The 20,099-nt window shown below is 34.7% G+C and overlaps 1 protein-coding gene across 3 annotated transcripts in view; it reads left to right on the forward strand.

Annotated features, from left to right (window-relative positions):
* Window positions 1-20,099, forward strand: part of LRRK2 (leucine rich repeat kinase 2) — a 138,219-nt gene that overhangs the window by 43,474 nt on the left and 74,646 nt on the right. For all 3 annotated transcript variants that reach the window (XM_047065485.1, XM_047065482.1, XM_047065484.1), the window contains 6 exons: window positions 2,962-3,090; window positions 3,166-3,336; window positions 8,414-8,672; window positions 12,112-12,300; window positions 19,395-19,513; window positions 19,953-20,022. In XM_047065485.1, coding sequence (XP_046921441.1) covers window positions 2,962-3,090; window positions 3,166-3,336; window positions 8,414-8,672; window positions 12,112-12,300; window positions 19,395-19,513; window positions 19,953-20,022 — 937 coding nt within the window. The remainder of the gene's footprint in view (window positions 1-2,961; window positions 3,091-3,165; window positions 3,337-8,413; window positions 8,673-12,111; window positions 12,301-19,394; window positions 19,514-19,952; window positions 20,023-20,099) is intronic.

A 20,099-nucleotide genomic window follows, 5' to 3' on the forward strand; every position in this document is an offset into this window, starting at 1 on the left:
GGTATTTGTCTTTCTCTGTTTGACTTGTTCCACTTAGCATAATACCCTCTAGGTCCATCTATGTTGTTGTAAATGGCAAGATTTCATTCCTTTTATGTTTGAGTAGTGTTCAATTTTGTGTATACGTGTGTACCCCATCTTCTTTATCGATACATTTGTCCATCAATGGACACTTAGGTTCTCATATTGGCTATTATAAATAATGCAGAAATGAACATAGGGATGCATATATCTCTTTGAATTGATGTTTTTATTTTCTTCGGGTAAATACCCACGAGTGGAATTGCTGGGTCATATGATATGGGTATCTTTAATATTTTGAGGAACCTCCCTACTGTTCTCTATAGTGGCCACCCTAATTTACATTCTCGTCAACAGTGTACAAGGGTTCACATTTCTCTGCATATTTAACAACATTTTATTTTTTGTCTTTTTGATAATAGCCAATCTGATAGGTTTGAGGTGATATCTCATTATAGTTTTGATTTGTGTTTCCCTGATAATTAGTGATGTTGAGCAGATCAGCATCAACAGACATTGACCACATGTCTGTCTTCTTTGGAAAGATGTCTATTCAAGTCCTCTGCTCATGTTTTAATTGGGTTGTTTGTCTTTTTGGTTTTAAGTTCTATAAGTTCTTTATATATTTTGGACATTAACCCCATATTGGATGTATGATTTGTAGTATAGTTTGAAGTCAGGGAGTGTGATACCTTCAACTTAATTTTTCTATCTCAAGACTGCTTTGGCTATTCAAGGTCTTCTGTGGTTCTATACAAATTTTAGAGTTTTTTGTTCTAGTTCTGTGAAAAATGCCATTGGTATTTTCATGGGGAATGCATTAAAGGTGTAGATTGCTTAGGCCAGTATGGATATTTTGACAATATTGATTATTCCATTCTATGAGTATGGGGTATCTTTCCATTTATTTGTGTTTACTTCAATTTCTTTCATCAGCGTTTTATAGTTTTCAGTGCAAAGGTCTTTCATCTTTTTGGTTAAATTTATTTTTAAGTGTCTTATTCTTTTTGATATAAATATAAATAGGATTCATTTCTTAATTACTCTTTCTGATAACTCATAATTAGTGTCTAGACATATAATCAATTTGTGTATTTTAATTTGTGTCCTACAACTTTACTGAATTCATTTATTAGTTCTAATGGTTTTCTGGTGGTGTCTTTAGGGTTTTCTATGTATAATATCAAATGATCTGCAAGTAATGACAGCTTAAATTCTTCCTTTCTAACTTGGATGCCTTTTATTTCTTTTTCTTGTCTAATTGTGATGACTAGGATTTTTAATACTATGTTGAATAAAAGTGGTGAAAGTGGGCATCCTTGTCCTGATCTTAGAGGAAAAGCTTTCAGCTTTTCACCATTAAGTATGATGTTAGCTGTGGGTTTGTCATATATAGCTTTTATTATATTGAGGTAGGTTCCTTCCATATCCACTTTGCTTTGAGTTAAAAAAAATTTTTTTTAATGTTAGCAAAACAAGTAGTCTCTTTAAGAGTTTCTGCTTTGGTTGTGTTTTTTTGTTTGTTCGTTTGTTTTGTTTTGTTTTGGTAATGGAATTTGCAGCTTTCATAAACCACACTCAACAAATGTTTTCATAAATGGCAGAAATGACCAGGAATAAAAAAAAAATCCAGGCTATAACCTTGTCGCAGACATTACTAGTAAATGAGATAATGTATGTAAAGTTTTTAATTATAAAGTGCTGAACATGCAGCATTCTTAGATTAAAAACAACAATGTGCTATATAAATCTGATTTTTATAATGTGCCTCAGGCAAGGATGACTAAAGCCAAGCCAGAACTGATTAAAAGTAATCCTAGAAAAAAGAGATAAATCTGTACAGCTATAGAGCTCTCAGTTTACTCAGTATTAATACATAAAGGTGTAAATGTTAGGATCTCTGTAGTAGAGGTTTTCAACTATTGACCAGTCGGCTAAATTTGGCCTGTCAACATATTTTATTTGGTCAGTTCAGTGTTTATAAGTTTTTATTTTGAATTATGTGCCTTCTGCACATTTGTATTACTTGCTTTTCTGGTGCATTCATTTGAATTTGCAGGGACCTCTAGTCTAGTGGTGGGTGGACCACATGTCCCTCAGACCTGCAAAAATTAAGACTATTCTCTTATCGAATGTTAGTATTTGTCGAAATCCAGCATCTTAAAACCACAAAATAGTAACTATTAGACAATTTCATTAACATATTATATTGAAAGATAATAAAAAATTTTTAGGTTAAATTGGTCTTTGATGAGTTTACCCAAGCTAAATAATAGTAAATTCCAAAGCTCATTCTTTCCTGAAACTCTCTCATGTGTGGAGAGCCCAGACAACTCTTAGGAATATGCTTGAGGTGGTTCTGAAAAGTAATGATGTGACTGACTAGTTCTTTATAAATAATTTGCTACAGAGGTGTAAACCTCAGACTGCCTTTAGAGCTTTTCTCAACTATATTCAACATGAATGAAATCTAGGAGCTCATATTCATCTTTTGCAGCTGAAATTTCACAAGAAGGCACCAAAATGTTAGCGAAATGCTAGGCTATCTAGAGAACCTAATCTGTAGTCTTGTAATAAGAAATACACTTTGCTGGCTGATTTGGGTATGTTGCTCTGCTGATTCAGCTCTTCTAATATTAATTAATATCTTGCTTTCATCCTGTGAGTATGGCTTATTTTTAATTCATTAGGGATTTTTTCTGCCTTGCTAGACAATGGCTTGTTAGCTTGCATTTTATTCTCTGTGTGCCTGCTCTATTTCTTAGTAATGAGAGAGCAAGGTTTGCTTATGGGAATGTTCCAAGATTTATAGCTTTTAAGTACAAACCCAATAAATATTATCTAGTTAGTTATCACATACAAATTATCTGTTTTATACTATTTATTTTTTATTCTTTTGGCCCAGAATTGCTTATGTTATTATTTTGGTCCCACTTTCAGGGATTTCAGACAATCTTAACAATACTGGAATTGTCAGTGTCTTTTTCCAACCTGCTGGTGCATCATTCCTTTGATTCGGTGATATTCCATCAGATGTCTTCCAGTATCATGGAACAAAAGGATCAACAGGTACAGTGTTTCTCACCTGTATGCTAACTGTTAATGGATTTAGCTCACTCTAATCCTCGTTTCCATTCTTTTTAGTTTCTAAACCTTTGTTGCAAGTGCTTTGCAAAATTAGCTATGGACGATGAGTTAAAAAGCGTGATGTTAGAGAAAGCATGTGATCAGAATAACAGTATCATGGTTGAATGCTTGCTTCTGTTGGGAGCAGACGCCAATCGAACAAAGGAGGCAACTTCTTTAATTTGTCAGGTAAATATTCAAGGCCTAACTTTGGTCTTTCTCTGTTATTTGACTCTACCATTGTACAGCTCTTGCTTACATCCTGTTATTCTTTACTGCAGAATTCACCAGTTTGTTTCACAATTGCTTGTGATTTGTAGTAGGAATTTAGATTCACAGAATTTCAGAGGTAATAGGGTCCTTTAGGCATATCTGGTATAATCCTTCATTTTTTTTTAAATTTTTTATTATTTTTTTTAACGTTTATTTATTTTTGAGACAGAGAGAGACAGAGCATGAACGGGGGAGGGTCAGAGAGAGAGAGAGGGAGACACAGAATCTGAAACAGGCTCCAGGCTCTGAGCCATCAGCCCAGAGCCCGATGCGGGGCTCGAACTCACGAAAGATCATGACCTGAGCCGAAGTCGGCCGCTTAACCAACTGAGCCACCCAGGCGCCCCAATATAATCCTTCATTTTACTTGTTTACCTACCTTGTTATATTGTTAATAACTTTCCAAATGTGTCTCCTACAATGCATCTCTGTCCAAATTCTTTTCCAGGCACACTCCACACAACATACGGTTCAGTTTGGTAATCTTTCAACCGTTTTCTCTCTGTTTTCAGTTTCTCTGATAGCAAATTCTCTCCTCAGTTGTACTGCATGTGGCCATGCAGGCGGTGTCCTACACCCCCTTGGGGACACTGTTCACGTTGACATCCCCTGCCATTGACCACCCCCTTGGTTGTGTAGCACTGTGGTCCTGCCTTCCTTCCCTCCCTTCACTCATGCACTGGGCAAGCACCTCTATCTAAATGTTCTACTTTACCTTCAAAATCCAACCCAAATGCCCTTTCCTCAATAAAGCCCTCCCTGCACCCCTGACCTCCATACAAAATAAAAGATTTACTTCTGTTGAGTCCATGACAATATATGTGATATACACAATATATCTTTTATATTTTGTTAGCTGTATGAAAGTGGAAATGTACAGTGTTCATCTTTATGTCATTTAGAATAACTAACTCATTGCTTTACATACAGTGTGAATTTAGTAGGTATTTATTAAAGTGCATTACATGTTATTTCAGGGTTGTCATTGCATAAATTTCAGTTTATAATAGCATTTGGGTAGCACCATGTATATTTTCTAGAAATTAATAATATTTCTAACAAAGCAATTATGCAGTGATTTAATGTACATTATTAAATAACCAACAGAGTACTGTATTTTCCAGTAATTTACTTTAAAAGCCTTACTTTATTTAATTTCCCACTTGCCTATGGATTCAATTCAATTTGTCAACTGTAAATTAAGTTAGTACTAATTAGTACTCTACATAAAAAGGAACTGAACCTGTAACTTATTTTCATGCACAGTTAATGTGTACATTAAGACCAAATAAATAATCAAATTACTTACATTTAGTCAAATTTCATTTAAGAAATCCACCTTAAAAATAATTGCTTCTCTATTATTAAAAGTAATTAAATTATTTCCCTCAATAATATAATACATTTTTATTGTGTATCTTTTGTGTGATCTGCACATCTTTGCACTAATATTACTGGAATATGCCAAGGAACTGAAAAGAAATTTCCCCTTTAAATTTTTCTTAGGGAAATAGCGTACCCAAAGCACCCGAGTGTAATAATTTTAAATCTCTGACAGGAAATGCTTCCTGCTCTTCTCTCAATTTACCTAAATCTTTGTATAGGAGCTTTTTATTTTATTCTTCTTCTTGCATTCTTTTGGATTTAAGCACTTATTTATATATATATAAGCAAAATCAGATCTTTGCATCCATGGGTATGTTAAATTTAAAGAATTTATCATACTTGTCAGAGATTATTTGCCTCTAAAAAATATTGATTAAATTTTGTGGATAGATTGAACATACATTATTTTAGATACTAGTGTAAAATGAGGTAATCACTATTTATGTACCAATGCTGTCTAATTAAGGACTATTCGGAGCAAAGATGGAGTTAATCTTGTTAGGCTTTCTGAGGAGAATTTAATGATGTAATATACATGATTCATATAGAAGAATATGGAAGACTGATACTGGGCATGAAAATACATGGATAGAGATCCAAAGATGAAAACCATCAGATCATGGTAGGAAGAACAACTGTGATGAAGTCTGAATAAAAGTAATAACAAACTGTTGTGGTATTCATTACCACCTGGTCACTGCTCTGAGTCCTTTACACAATATAACCCTTGCAACAACCTTAGATGTGGGTTCTAGTATTATTCCCATTTTACAGGGAAGGAATTGAGGCACAGAGAGGTTAAGTAACTTGCTTAAGGACACTCTCCTGGTAAGTAGTGGAAAGTCGGCTTCCCAAATGCATGCTTTAATCTCGTCTATACCATAGATTCTTGGTAGTGGTGCTGATAGGGAGGGGAGTAGGGAGAGTTGCTCACTGATTCTCAAAGGCTAGTCTAAAATATTTGGTTTTGATCATGGGCTGCATTATTGATAAATTTGAAGATGAGAGAGAAGATTGCAAAAGATAGTAAATTATACAGTTTTTAAAAGTTTATTTATCTTGGGAGAGAGACAGAGCATGAGCAGGGAGACAGAGGATCCCACACAGGCTCTAAGCTGTCAGCACAGAGCCTGACATGGGGCTTAAACTCATGAACCATGAGCTCATGACCTGAGCTGAAACCAAGACTTGGACACTCAACCAACTTGTCTTTTTTCTGATACACTTTCTTATACATCTCTGGCTTCATCCCCATGTACCTAAAGTCAGCTGGGATCTTTTGGGCCCTCAAGGAAAATACTCTTTAAAAGTGTATTGAGCAATTTCTAGGTGGAGGGCACAGTGCTAGATAAGTAGTAAAGAATATACAAGAGTTTTTCTGTTTCTGGATGGTTTCTTTCTAAGTGTGTATTGGGAAAGGAGAGAGGATAAAGTGTAAATCATTTTAATATGAGGTAGGCAGTAAGTGCCAATTTAGACATAAAAAATTTGCTAGGCCACAGAGAGGGCATTTGTGATTGTGTTTTTTGGCCCCTCTGTCCCTCTGTCTTCCTTCCTCCCACTCCTTTTAAATTTCCTGTGGGCTTTTAAATAGGATATTAGTGATTTGTTAGTTAAATGAAATATATTTCCTAGGCATTGTACTAGGCTATGGAGGTACAAATTGAATTGCAATAGCATCCAAGCCTTTCATTCTAGTTTTAAAACTGATAGGCGTTTTTGGTTTAGTGTGCTACGTGCTATGTGTAAGCAAATGGGATAGGAGTCTGGAGGAGGAAGAGTGTGTGTGGCTTGGGAGCTTAGTAGCAAGGACTTATCGTACAAGAGATTATGAAGCTGTTCCTTCAAGAATGAACATCTTTTGGGGTGCCTGAGTGGCTCAGTGAGTTGAGCATCCACGTCTTGGTTTTGGCTCAGGTAATGATCCCTGGGTCATGGGACTGAGCCCTGCATTGGGCTCTGCACTGAGCCTGGAGCCTGCTTGAGATTCTTTCTCTCCCACTCATACTGTCTCTCTCTCTCTCTCTCTCTCTCTCTCTCTCAAAAAAAAAAAAAGGAATGAACATCTTTTTGCTGGATGCAGAGTAGAATTAGATATTTAGGGCAATAGAAATAGTATAAATGAAGGTAATGAAGTTTTAGAAAAACCTCATGTTGTGTTTGGGGGAATGTCTTAGAGCAGAGGGGTTTAGAAGATTTCCGGGCAGTGACCTGCTCATATCTAAAGTAGAAAGGTATGATAGTGGCTCTGGGGAGAATGGGTTGAAGGTAGGTAACCTGGAGACTGGTGGGCATTGAGTTGGTGCCATGAAACCACAGAATGATCCCCTCAAATCTCTTGAACATACATTAATTCTAGAGAATTCAGGAATTTCCCCCAGTCTCCTTCCCCTCACCTGGTACCTTAAATCTTAGGGTCTTGTCTTGAAAAGAAAGAAAAGAAAGGAGAAAAGAAAAAAAGAAGAGAAAAGAAAAAAAATTAATCCTTAATTGTGGGCAGTGAAAGGAGCACAGGCTTGACTTGAAATCCAAGTCTCTTGTTGATTACCTCTAATAGGTTTGGAAAAATCACATACTTTTTCTAAATATTCATCTGTAAAACGGGGATAATAATTTTTATGACATAGACTTTTTTTTAATGTTTATTTTGAGAGAGAGACAGAGCAGAGAGAGAGGGAGACACAGAATCTGAAGCAGGATCCAGGCTGAGCTGTGAGCACAGAGTCCAAAATGGGGCTCAAACCCATGAACCGTGAGATCATGACCTGAGCCGAAGTCAGATGCTAAACTGACTGAGCCACCCGGCGCCCCTGACAAAGGGTTTTTAATAAGGATTAGAAATCAAGTGTATACAGAATTTAGCACAGTTCCTGACATACAATATTTCTATTATTTATTACTTTGATCTTCTTGTTAGCAGACCATCATTCCTTCACCTTTTAGAAGCTGCTTCTGTGTAGGCCAGTATGCTGTAGGTTGCTAAGCCTTCCCTCTGCTTACTGTGGTCACTGTAGTTTTTGTAGCACCCAGCATGCAAACCTACCTTGAGCACATGCTCTGAAAACAGTATTCAGGGGAAGGTAGAAAACAGATAGGAAATTTCTTTGTGGAAATTCAGGGTCTTGTGCTGGAAAGCCGGAAGCCTTTGTATGTGGCATTTGCAAGTTTTATGATGTTCATATTCTCGTTTAGATATTCTATATCATGAATGAAGGCAGGGCAGTGGCCTTTACTGTGTATGGTACTAGTTTCCCAGATGTCTTACAAGGAGCAGACGGAATCCCAGAAGGTGTAAGCAATGTGTATCATTGGTGAAGCCTCAGCTTTCTTAAGTCAGGTGTTAAGAGCTTTTTCTCCATATGATGGTGCCTTTTTCATAGTACCTGACTCATGTGGCAGATTATTTGGCTTCTGCCACTCTGATATTTGTGGTGCTAACCTTACTGTATTTTCCTAATCTATTTCAAGGATGAGTTTTGCCTTATTTTATTTTATTTCTATCTAAATGAGGGTGTAGAGAAAAATCACCCCAAATTCAATTTACATGTCTACCAAAAGGAAGAAATACAGGCTTTTAATATGGTCACCTTCTTTTTTCCTTTAATAGGTATGTGAGAAAGCAAGCAGTCCCAAATTGGTGGAACTGTTACTGAATGGTGGTTCCCGTGAACAGGATGTCCGGAAAGCTCTGACAATAAGCATTGGAAAAGGTGACAGCCAGATCATCAGCTTACTCTTACGGAGACTCGCCCTGGATCTGGCCAATAATAGCATTTGCCTTGGAGGATTTTGTATAGGAAAAATCGAACCTTCATGGCTTGGTCCTTTGTTTCCAGATAGGACATCTAATTTAAGAAAAGAAACAAGTGAGTATTAGCAGGACGATTTTGTCCAAGTCTGGTTTTTATTAGTATTTAAAAAAATTTTTTTTAACGTTTATTTATTTTTAGACAGAAAGAGAGAGCATGAATGGGGGAGGGTCAGAGAGAGAGGGAGACACAGAATCTGAAACAGGCTCCAGTCTCTCAGCTGTCAGCACAGAGCCCGATGCGGGACTTGAACTCACAGACAGTGAGATGACCTGAGCCGAAGTTGGACGCTCAACCAACTGAGCCACCCAGGCGCCCCTATTAGTATTTTTTTTTAAGTCACTAATATTTTCATTAGGTTTATTTCAATTTGGTACAACTTAAGCCAAAAATATTGTGAAGGTTCGGGTATCTTTTTTTTGTTGTTGTTGTTGATATCTTTTTTTTTTTTTTTTTTGGTTATGAAATGCTTGAAAGTGATATTGTATTTAATTCTTTGTTTCCTAGCAAATGTTTTATAAGGATAGAGTGGGACCGTGGGATGTTTCTGAGCAGTTGCTTTTTAAAGAAACATATATTTTTTTATTATAAAACTAATCCATGCTCATTTTAAGAATAGGAAAACATAAAACCTATAAGAAAGAAAATGACTATTTTGTCCCTTATCAATGTAGATTTTACCAGATTTTTTATATGCTTACATATACATATGCATTAAATTGTATATGCAGAAACTTATACACATATATACTTTGAAAAAAAAATTTTACATTTATTTATTTTTGAGAGACAGAAAGAGACAGAGTATAAGTGGGGGAGGGGCAGAGAGAGGAGGAGACACAGAATCCGAAGCAGGCTGCAGGCTCTGAGCTGTCAGCACAGAGCTTGACGCGGGGCTCGAACTCATCAACCATGAGATCATGACCTGGGCTGAAGTCGGACATTTAACTGACTGAGCCACCCAGATGCCCCACTCATATATACTTTGCATCTTCATATTAACATATTTAGTTTTCAGTTTTTCAATATTTCAGCTAAAAAGGTATTTTCTTGAAATTTTTGAGTTAATATATGTTTTGTACATATTAAACATATTAATGACAAGTTAGCATCATCCTCTGTTAAGATTTCTGTCATTTCAGATGTCAGTCACTCACACGAAATGTGTTCTTAAAGTTTGAGTTCCCTATTTCCCTCTGTTAACTTCCATGCCTGCTTCCTTCCCTACAGTGATCTTCACCTTAAGTACTCTCTTGTTAACAACATGTTAGCTTTCCTGTCATTTTTCTGGTGCATTTACCTGGCAATATCCTATTCCTGTTCAGTCCAGTGGTCTGCTTTTTCCCTTCCCTTCACCAAGGTTGCTGAAAATGCTGCTGGAAGAAGGTATCCATCCATGCTTATTAGTGCCTCTACAAATTCCAGGTTTCCAACATTCTGGTGGGCCCTAGAAGATCCAGTCAGGCTAATTTCCCTAAGTTTCTCTCCTTTTTTTTTTTAAAGTAGGCTTCATGTCCAGTGTAGAGCCCAACACGAGGCTTGAACTCATGACCCTGAGATCAAGACCTGAGCTGATATCAAGGGTCAGATGCTTAACTGACTGAGCCACCCAGGCTCTCCTTCCCTCGGTTTCTAAAATGTGTCATAAAATGTGTCTAAATGTGTCATGTGTCTTCCAGTGTTAATCTAGCTACCTGCCTGCCTTACCTTCTGTCCACTTGTCTGTCTCTTCATTTCTATTTTTTTTTTTTTTTTGCTTCAGCCCCAAATCACTTTTTAGAAGAAAACATTCCTGCCCATATGAAATCTGTGTAGAAGATCATCCCCCATATTCCTGTAGCACCTTGTTTCTTACCTGTAGTAGCATTTATTACATTATATAATTGTATTTTTTCTTTTTATGATCTACCTTTTGGTAGATTATATGCATCATGAAGTCAATGTCATTTTTTTCCAGTGTTGTAACTTTAGCATCTAACTAGTACTTTGCACATAGTAGGGCTAATTAAATATTCATAATATTGGCAAAAATAAGAAATTGGTAATTGTGTGGATAAACATAAGTGGAAATAGGCATTTCAGACATTATTGATATGAATTCAAATTATCCTCTTTTGAGGACAATCTGGCAATATCCATTAATATTTTAAATGCACATCCATTTTTTTTTGACTAGCTACATACTGATAGGAATCCATGATGCAGGGGTGCAAGGGTGCACAATAAAATATTGTTTATAATAGCCAGAGATTAGGGGAAAAATTCTAAGTATCCTTCAAAAGGAAGTATTTGAATCAATCATGGGACATTCATGCAGTGGAATGCTTTGCAATCATTGGAGAAAAAACCATCTAACAAATCCAAATGGTCAGATAGAGAGTGCATTATTAAGTAAAAAAAAAATAAAAATAAAAAAGCACAGAGCAGTGTTTTTAGTATACTGATGTTGGTGAGATATGGTAGTCATAAATGTTTGAATATGAAAAGACTGTCACAAGAAAAACCCCAGAAATGCATTACTTGGTTTCCCTCTGGGGACTTTGGAAACTAATGAAATATGATTAGATCCCATGTTCTATCACTTCAGTCTCCTGCCAGCAACCTGTTTACTTAAATCTCTGATTTCTGATGGACACTGGAGAGGGAAGAAGGGAGATTTCCTATCCACTGTATTCTCTTTGTTCTACATGAAGTTTTTTACCTTTGATAAGTCTCACCTAATTAAAAAAATACAGTCATGTCATTGATTGATTGGAGGGCTTGACCATAATTATATTAGCGGTTCGTCTGAGTAAAGAACATTTTGAATTCATAGCTTCAAAACATTTTTCAGGTACTACTTGACTGAGTCTCATACACGTCAGTCATGTGAGCTATGGAAGTAATATTTGAAGAGATTTTCCAGGCTGTACATAACACAATGGGAGTTCTGCCAACTAATTTCTTCATAACAAAGCATAATATAAGATGTAATAAAATAGGATGTTAACTTTTGAATTTCACCAAATTTCCCAGTAGAATGAATCACTTAGCAAATAGTTTATAAAAAAGTAACTGTATCATTTATTGAGCATCTTCTGTGTTCTAAGCATTGTGCTAAGTAAACATTTTATTTGCACCATTTCCTTTAATCTTTTCCATAATCCTACGTTGTCATCTCCATTTCCCAAGTGAGGAAACTAACACTTAGAGAGCTTATGTAACTTGCAAGTGCTGTTACTGTTATTTGAGCACAGGTCTGTGTGGCTTCAAAGCCCAGGCTCTTTCCCGGGTCAAGTTCGTGTCATAAATATTCAGTTTTGTCACTTCCACCAAAGCTTTGAGTAAATTTTTATGATTTCTAAAAAATTTAAATTCACTGCCTGCTTTTTATGCAATATCATGGTTACAAAGTGACTTTGGAAAGAAGAATAAAAATTTCTCTGGAAAGAACTTTGGTATGATTTGTGTTTATGTTTGTTGCTTTGTAACTTGCTGGTGTATCTTTTTATTGTAGATATAGGATCCACCCTAGCAAGAATGGTGCTCAGATATCAGATGAAAAGTGTTGTGGAAGAAGGAGCAGCCTCAGGCAGCGATGGAAATTTTCCTGAAGAAGTTCTTGATAAATTTGATGAATGGACCTTCATTCCAGACTCTTGTGTAGACAGTGTGTTTGGTCAAAGTGACGACCTGGATAGTGAAGGTATGTATTCCAAAGAAATATTCCCTTTATGTTTTAAAACATTTATGCACTGGTGTTGAACAGTAGAAACTGAGACAAAAATCTGATTTAATTCATTTGTAAAACTTGAGGAAACATGTGTTCATCATTGGAAATAGTTAATGCTCACTAATTCCAGTTAAGGCAATGACTCAAGAAAATGTATCTGCACTTCCAAAGTGTTAGAATATTAACCATGATCAGTTAATTGTGACTAATGTAGCGAAAACACTAAATCAGACTAGAATTGGATTCCATGTTCCATCATTGACAAGGTCCTTTTGTGGGTTTGTATCCTCCTCACCCTTATTGAAGATAGTGTTGCAAATCTTCTAGCATTAGAAAAAATGTATGTAAAATGTCTGGGAGAGTGCTTGCCAAATAGGAAATGCTTCATTAAAAAGTTTTTACCTTTAGAGGAAATAAAGTAATTTTAATATTTTTATAATTCCCCTGAAATAACTTAAAATAATTGACATGGCAATATATTTAATGACAGTAACTAGGGTGGACATATTTAACATTATGCAATTTGGTAAAAATGGGGTGTAGTGCTTTTTTATTAACAGTATGGTTGAAAACTTTGGGTGACCCATAAAGGTATTTGAGAGGGCAAACAGTAAGAGTTCTCCCCAAATCTCAAAATCTCTGGCCCACGTATTTTCTTTTTTGGCCCAAGTATTTTTTAAAACCAATTTTATTTATATATAATTAATATGAAATAAAATGCACCCATTTTAAGTGTGTGTTTTCATGGGTTTTGAAAAATTTGTACATCCATGCAATCATCACCACTATTAAATTATGCAACATTTCTATCATCTATAACAGTTCCTTTTATGCCTTTTCACAAATCCCCCAATCCTTGGTCCCTGCAACTACTGATCTTTTTGTCGCTCTAGATTAAATTAGTATTTTCTTAAGTTTTATATGACTAGGATGATACAGTATGTTCTCTTTTATGTCTGGTTGTTTTCCAAAGTAGTTATACCATGTACACTTCCATTAGCAATATGAACTCTCTAGTTGCTGTACATCTTTGTCATACTATACTGCTTGATATCATCAGGCACTTTAATTTTAGCCGTTCTAGTGAAGGTGTAGTCCTAACTCATTTGGGCTTAATTTTCATTCCCTGATGACTATAGATATTGAGAATATTTTCATGTTTTTATTGACAATTCACATTTGTTTTTGCAAGTATCTTTTCAGAACTTTTGCTGACTTTTAGTTGGGTTGTTGTCTTACTATTGTATTATAAGAGTTCTTTATGTCATAAAGAGTTCTTCATATTTAGGTAGAATTCCTTTGACAATATATAAATTGCAAATATTTTCTCTCTGTCATAGTTTGTCTTTCATTTTATTAATGTTATTTTTTAAAGAGCATAGATTTTAAATTTAGATAAAGTACAGGTTTTGAGTTTTTTCTTTTATGGTTTGTGTGTTTTATTCCTTTTAAGAAATATTTCCTATCCCAAATTTGTGACTATTTTTCCCGTGTTTTCCTCATAGAAGTGTTAAAACCTTAGCTTTTACATTTAGTCTATAATCCATTTTAAGTAATTTTCATGTATGTCACTGAAGGATTGACAGTACTTTTTTTTACATATGGATATCCAGTTTTTAAACATCATTTTGTGAAAACACTATATTTCTTCATTGAACTAATGGCATTTTTGTCCAACTTAATTGACCATGTAAGCGTAGTTCTATTTCTGCATTCTTTATTCTGTGGGATTAATTTATGTCTTCATCCTTATGCTGATGCCATACTGCCTTGATTACTTTAGCTTAATGGTAGGTCTTGAAATCAGATAGTGTAAATCCTCTGGTGTTTTTTGTTTGTTTTTTCCAAAATTGCTCTCACTATTCTAGGTTTGTTGCATATCCATATATGTTTTGAGTCAACAAATTAATTTTGTGCTGGAGTTTTTATTAGAATTAAATACATACATTTAATGTAGAATTACCCTATTAATTATATACTATTAATATTACATAATATAGAATTAACATATGAATAATTTCTTCAGATAAATCTATAATAAATCTAGGAGAATTGATATCTTAATGTGAGTCTTTTGACATATAAATGTATATATTTTCATTTATTATTTTAAGTTTCTCTAACCAATTTTTTTTATTTTATATTTTCTGATGGTATTGTAAATAGTATTGTATTTGAATTCCAATTTCCAATAGTTCACTGATGGCATAGAGAAATACAGTTGATTTCTTTGTATATTAATATTGTATTTTGTGGACTTACTTGTTTAACGTGTGTCTCTAACAGCTTGTTGTTGACTCCACAGTTTTCTATGTTCACAATAAGGCCAATTGCTAATAAAGACAGATCTCTTCCTTTCTAATCTATATGTCTTTTTTGTTTTTCTTGTCTTATTGCATTGACTAGGACTTCTAGTACTATGTTGAATAGAAGTGTTCAGAGTAGGCATTGTTTCTGGTTTCCAAATTTAAGGGGAAAGCATTCAGTCTCTCATCATTAAGTATGATATTATCTGTAGTTTTTTTCATAGATAGCCTTCATCAAATAGAGGAAGTTCCTTTCAGCTAATTGTTTGCTGAGCCTTTTTATTACTAATGGGTTTTGGAAAATGCTTTTTTGCATCTGTTGAAATGGGCATATTTCCCCCCTTTATTCTATTAATATGGCTAGTTATGTTGATTGACTTTCTAATGTTAAACTAAACTTGCATTTGTGGGATAAATCTCACCCGGTATGATACATTATCCTTTTTTATATATTATTGGATTTGATTGTCTAAAATGTTGTTAAAGCATTTTGCATCTGTGAGGAGTATTGGTCTGTAGTTTTATGTTTTCTTATAATTATGAGAGTAATGCTAGCCTCTTTTAAATGAGTTGGGAAGTGTTTCCAACTCCACCATTGTCTTTAAAATTTTGTATAAGAGAGGTATTATTTCCTTCTTAAATGTTTGATAGGCTTCACCAGTAAAGCTATGTAGGTTTGGAAATTTATTTGGGGGGGCTATTTTTATCATAAATTTAATAAGTTTAATAGCTTTATGGTTATTTTGATTTTCTATTACTTCTTGCTTCAGTTTTTGTAATTTTCAACTTTCAAGTAATTTGTCCATTTTACATAAGTTGCCAAACTTGTATTTAATGTCATTCATAATAATTCTCCTACTGTCCTGTTAACCTTTGTAAGAGATACCTGATCTTTAATTCTTTTTTTCAAGAACATTTATACATCTTTTTTATTAGATTAGCTTTAAAAGGAATTTGAGAGCTCTTTCACAATGAAACACTGCTTTTCAAATTGCATGACTTTATTGTCTATCTGTAAATGAGTCCTGAAATTCTTTACCTGGTGTTGATAAAGGTCTGGGTTTTACAACTGGTTACTGTGTTGAGTTAGAAGCTTCCTCTTCAATCAGGATTAAACATATATAGGCCACAAGTAGTTTTAAATTTGTTTTAAAAGAGTTCTGCTTGGGGCGCCTGGGTGGCGCAGTCGGTTGAGCGTCCGACTTCAGCCAGGTCACGATCTCGCGGTCCGTGAGTTCGAGCCCCGCGTCAGGCTCTGGGCTGATGGCTCAGAGCCTGGAGCCTGCTTCCGATTCTGTGTCTCCCTCTCTCTCTGCGCCTCCCCCGTTCATGCTCTGTCTCTCTCTGTCTCAAAAATAAATAAACTTAAGAAAAAAAAAATTAAAAAAAAAAAAGAGTTCTGCTTGGTGACAAGCTAATGGTCCCACTTAAATGAGCAGATTTTAAATGGATATTTAAAAAAAAAATGGCTATTCTGGATTTCTTGATCCATTCACAGTGATCTCCAAGAAATTAAATAAAAATTTCCAAAAAATACACAATATAGATCTGCCTAGAAAGCACAATGTACAGATAGTATAATGTGACACTTTGTACAACTCAGAGTTAGATATTTGAATGACACAGGGGCTCCCAGATAAAAAGGCTGTTGCAGTACACCTTTGCAATCACACAGACCAGCCCCCGCCCCCAATCAACAGAACACAATTTCTACTAGACCTCAAAATCCTTTAAATCTTGACATTGGTAATTTGTGTCTTTCCCTTTGTATGTTCATTGGCTCAAGTTTATTAATTTGATTGATGTTTTCAAAGAATCCGCATTTTGTTTCATTGATTCTTCTTTGTCATTTGTCCATTTTCTTTTTTACTGATTTTTGCTTTAATCTTTGTTTCCTTTATTTTACTTATTTTCATTTGATTTGGCTCTTCTTTTTAAAGATTCTTAATGTGGATGCTTAGAACACTGATTTTTAGACCTTTTTGTTATTTTCTAGTATAAAAATTTAAGACCAATACAAATTCTTTTGGGGACCACGTTAGCTGCATCCCACAATTTTTGTATGTTCTGTTTATATTCAGTGTTGAAAATTTTCTGATTTCCTTTGTGATTTTTTTGGAGTCATGGATTATTTAGGAGAGTGTTGTTTTCCATATATTTGGAAACTTTTCCAATATCCCCTTGTTATTGATATCATATATAACTTTGTTGTGGTCAGAGAATCTAATGATTTATAGTCTTTTTAATTTATTGAGACTTGATTTTTGGACTACTGTCTGGTCTGTGTTGGTGAATGTTCTATGTGTCACTTAAAAGAATGTGTATTCCGCTATTGTGGGGTCAATTAGGTCAAATTGGTAGTATTTTTTAGGTCTTCTATATCTTTACTAATTTTTCTCTCTATTGTATTTGATGAATATATGTTGAAATTGTAACCATGGATTTGTTAATTCTTCTTTTAATTCCATCTGTTTATGCTTTCTGTGTTATGGAGCTTTGTTATTGAATGCACAACAATTAAGGATTGTAATTTTTTGGTGACTTAAACCCTCCATATGATCCATCTAGTATCCTTTTTTTCCTCTTGAAGAACTCCTGTTTACATTTCTTATAGTGCAAATCTGCTGGAAACCCCTGTGCTAATTACTGAAGCTCTTTTTTCAAGACTCTGCCCAGAACTCCCAGCGTAGTTAGTCTCCATGAGCATTGATCTCCACCTCTTCATCTCAGGAAAACCATTGGGCTTTGTTTAAATTCCTTTTCCCTGTGCCTGTGGCCCTTAATGGTTTTCAGGCAGAAAGCCAGGGTGAGCGTAAGGCTTATATAATTTGTTTCCCTTCTTTCAGGCACCACACCATCCTGAACCTTTTGTTGGTTGCCTAGTGTTTGAAATCAGTTGTTCAAAATATTTCTTCCAAGTTTCTAGTTGTCTGTGGGGAGAGTTGTCAGGTTAGCTGTCTGTTACTCCATCATGCCTGAAATAAGAATTCTCATTATGTATTTTTAAATAAAGAAAAATGTTAGAATTGCTGACATAAAAATAATTATAAAATGCCTTTGTTGCTTCTATAAACAATATGCTCATATAACTTTCACAAACATAAAGTGGGATAATTATGAAAATGTAATTATTATAAGATACAAAAATGTAATTAACTTTGAAGTCTATTTTATTAAGTTCCTTAAGCATGAAATAATTAAAATTATAGGGTAAATTAAATTTTAATAGTGAACCAAGTAGGAAGTATCTGTTTCAACTTTAAGATTTATATAAATATTACAAAATTGATTTTTGGATTTGTAGATTTTATAATTTGTTTTGAAACTTAAAATTCATTCTTTATGCTTCTAAGATAGAGTGCTAGGATTTATGATCTCATAATTTTTCAGTAATATATTTTTGTCCTTAAAAATATATTTATTGATTTTTATTTTGTTGAAAATGAATAATTTCTTTTTTTTTTTTTTTTGAGAGAGAGAGTGCTAGCAAGGGAGGGGAAGAGGAAAGAGAGAGAGAGAGAGAGAGAGAGAGAGAGAGAGAGAGAGTGAATCTCAAGCAGTCTCCATGTTCAGTGTGGAGACCACTGCGGGCCTGAATTTACAACCATGAGATCACGACCTGAGCAGAAATCAAGAGTCACTCAGCCAGCTGAGCAATCCAGGAGTCCTGAAAATCCATAATTTTAAAAGTAGTTCTTCTCAGGGTGCCTGGGTGGCTCAGTTGGTTGGGCGCCTGATTCTTGATTTCAGCTCAGGTCATGATCTCACAGTTTCATGAGTTTGAGCCTCATGTTAGACTTTGTGCTGACAGCGCAGAGCCTGTTTGGGATTCTTCCTCTCTTTCTGCCCTTCTCCCGCTTGCGATCTTTCTGTCTCTCTCAAAATAAATAAATACACATTACATTAAAAACATCTTTTTAATGTGTATTTATTTTTGAAAGAGAGAGAGAGAGAGAGAGAGAGAGAGCGTGAGTGGGGGAGGGACAGAGAGAGAGGGAGACACAGACTCTGAGGCAGGCTCCAGGCTCTGAGCTATCAGCACAGAGCCAGATGTGGGGCTCAAACCCACAGTGAGATCATGACCTGAGCTGAAGTCAGACACTTAACCGACTGAGTCACCCAGGTGTCCTTAAATAAAATTTTTTAAAAGAGAAGTGTGCTCCTCTCCTCTATCTCAGCAGAATATTGACAACTAAACTCATTATTTTACTTTAACGTCATTCGATAAATGAAACCATATAATATGAAATTTAAATAGAGATGTTGTCAAGATTGCTGAATATTAAATAATTTAGTGTGATCCCAATATTTAAATAAAATTTGAAAATTTGCTAAAAGCATTTCAAAGAAACCAAGAAGAATAACATTGATCAGATTTTTGTGTAAACACTCTTTGCTTCCTGTACATACATGTATTTATTATAGCATGTAACTAATTTTTTAGTTGGCTTTTCCTACTGTACTATGAACTCAGATGAGGCATGGATTGTTTTTCCTGCTTATCTTTGTTCTGCACTTATTCAGTATCTGGTCTAAGATAGCCATTCAGTAAATATTTATGGATGAAGAGAAATGTAGCTGAATTTTGAAAATGAAAAGCCAACATAGTTTATTATTTCTATTGTAAAACTGTTACAGTGGGAATTGGGAAATTTCCATCAATGAATATATGTGTTATCTTTTATGATTGTACTATGATACTAGCATCTTATGATTGAGTCAGCATTTCTTATTTGCCTTTATTTTATCATTTAAAAATAGGAAGTGAAGGCTCATTTCTTGTGAAAAGAAAATCCAATTCAATTAGTGTGGGAGAATTTTACCGAGATCGTGCCTTACAGCGTTGCTCACCAAATTTGCAGAGACATTCCAACTCATTGGTAAGTTATGATTAATTGTGATTATGTTGTGTGTTTTGTTATTGGTATTCTCTTGATAACTGAAATTATGTGTCAAAGCTAGGAGCTACTGGTACAGCAATTCCCTAATATATGAAAACTTTATGTACAGAATATATATATATACATATACATATATGTATAAACCATTTTAAATGTACATTTCTTGAGCTTTTGGGACCATATGTGTACTAAGTACACCTCAAAATGATTTATCTTTTTTTTTTTTTTTTTTTTTTTTTTCAGAGCTCCGTATCTATGGAGCCCAGGCTAGGTCTCTCTGTCTTATGGTGTGGCTTGGTCCTCTGAGTACTTTTGCTGGAAGTCTTACAGTGATCCTTAAGGAAACCAGATAGGAAACTGTTCTCTTCGCTGCAAGAAATGATAGTGATTTTATTATAAATGTCTATTTGTTTAATAGGGACCCATTTTCGATCATGAAGATTTACTGAGGCGAAAAAGAAAAATATTGTCTTCAGATGACTCACTCAGTAAGTATTTGACAATAATTGTAAATAAATAGATATTTTGAGGAGAATACAGTACTTTGTTAAATTTCCTCTGTTCA

Source organism: Lynx rufus, unplaced genomic scaffold, assembly GCF_022079265.1.
Source record: "Lynx rufus isolate CCGP_SWC_20201006 ecotype Redwood Valley unplaced genomic scaffold, mLynRuf1.p SCAF_7, whole genome shotgun sequence".
Taxonomy (NCBI): Eukaryota; Metazoa; Chordata; class Mammalia; order Carnivora; family Felidae; genus Lynx; species Lynx rufus.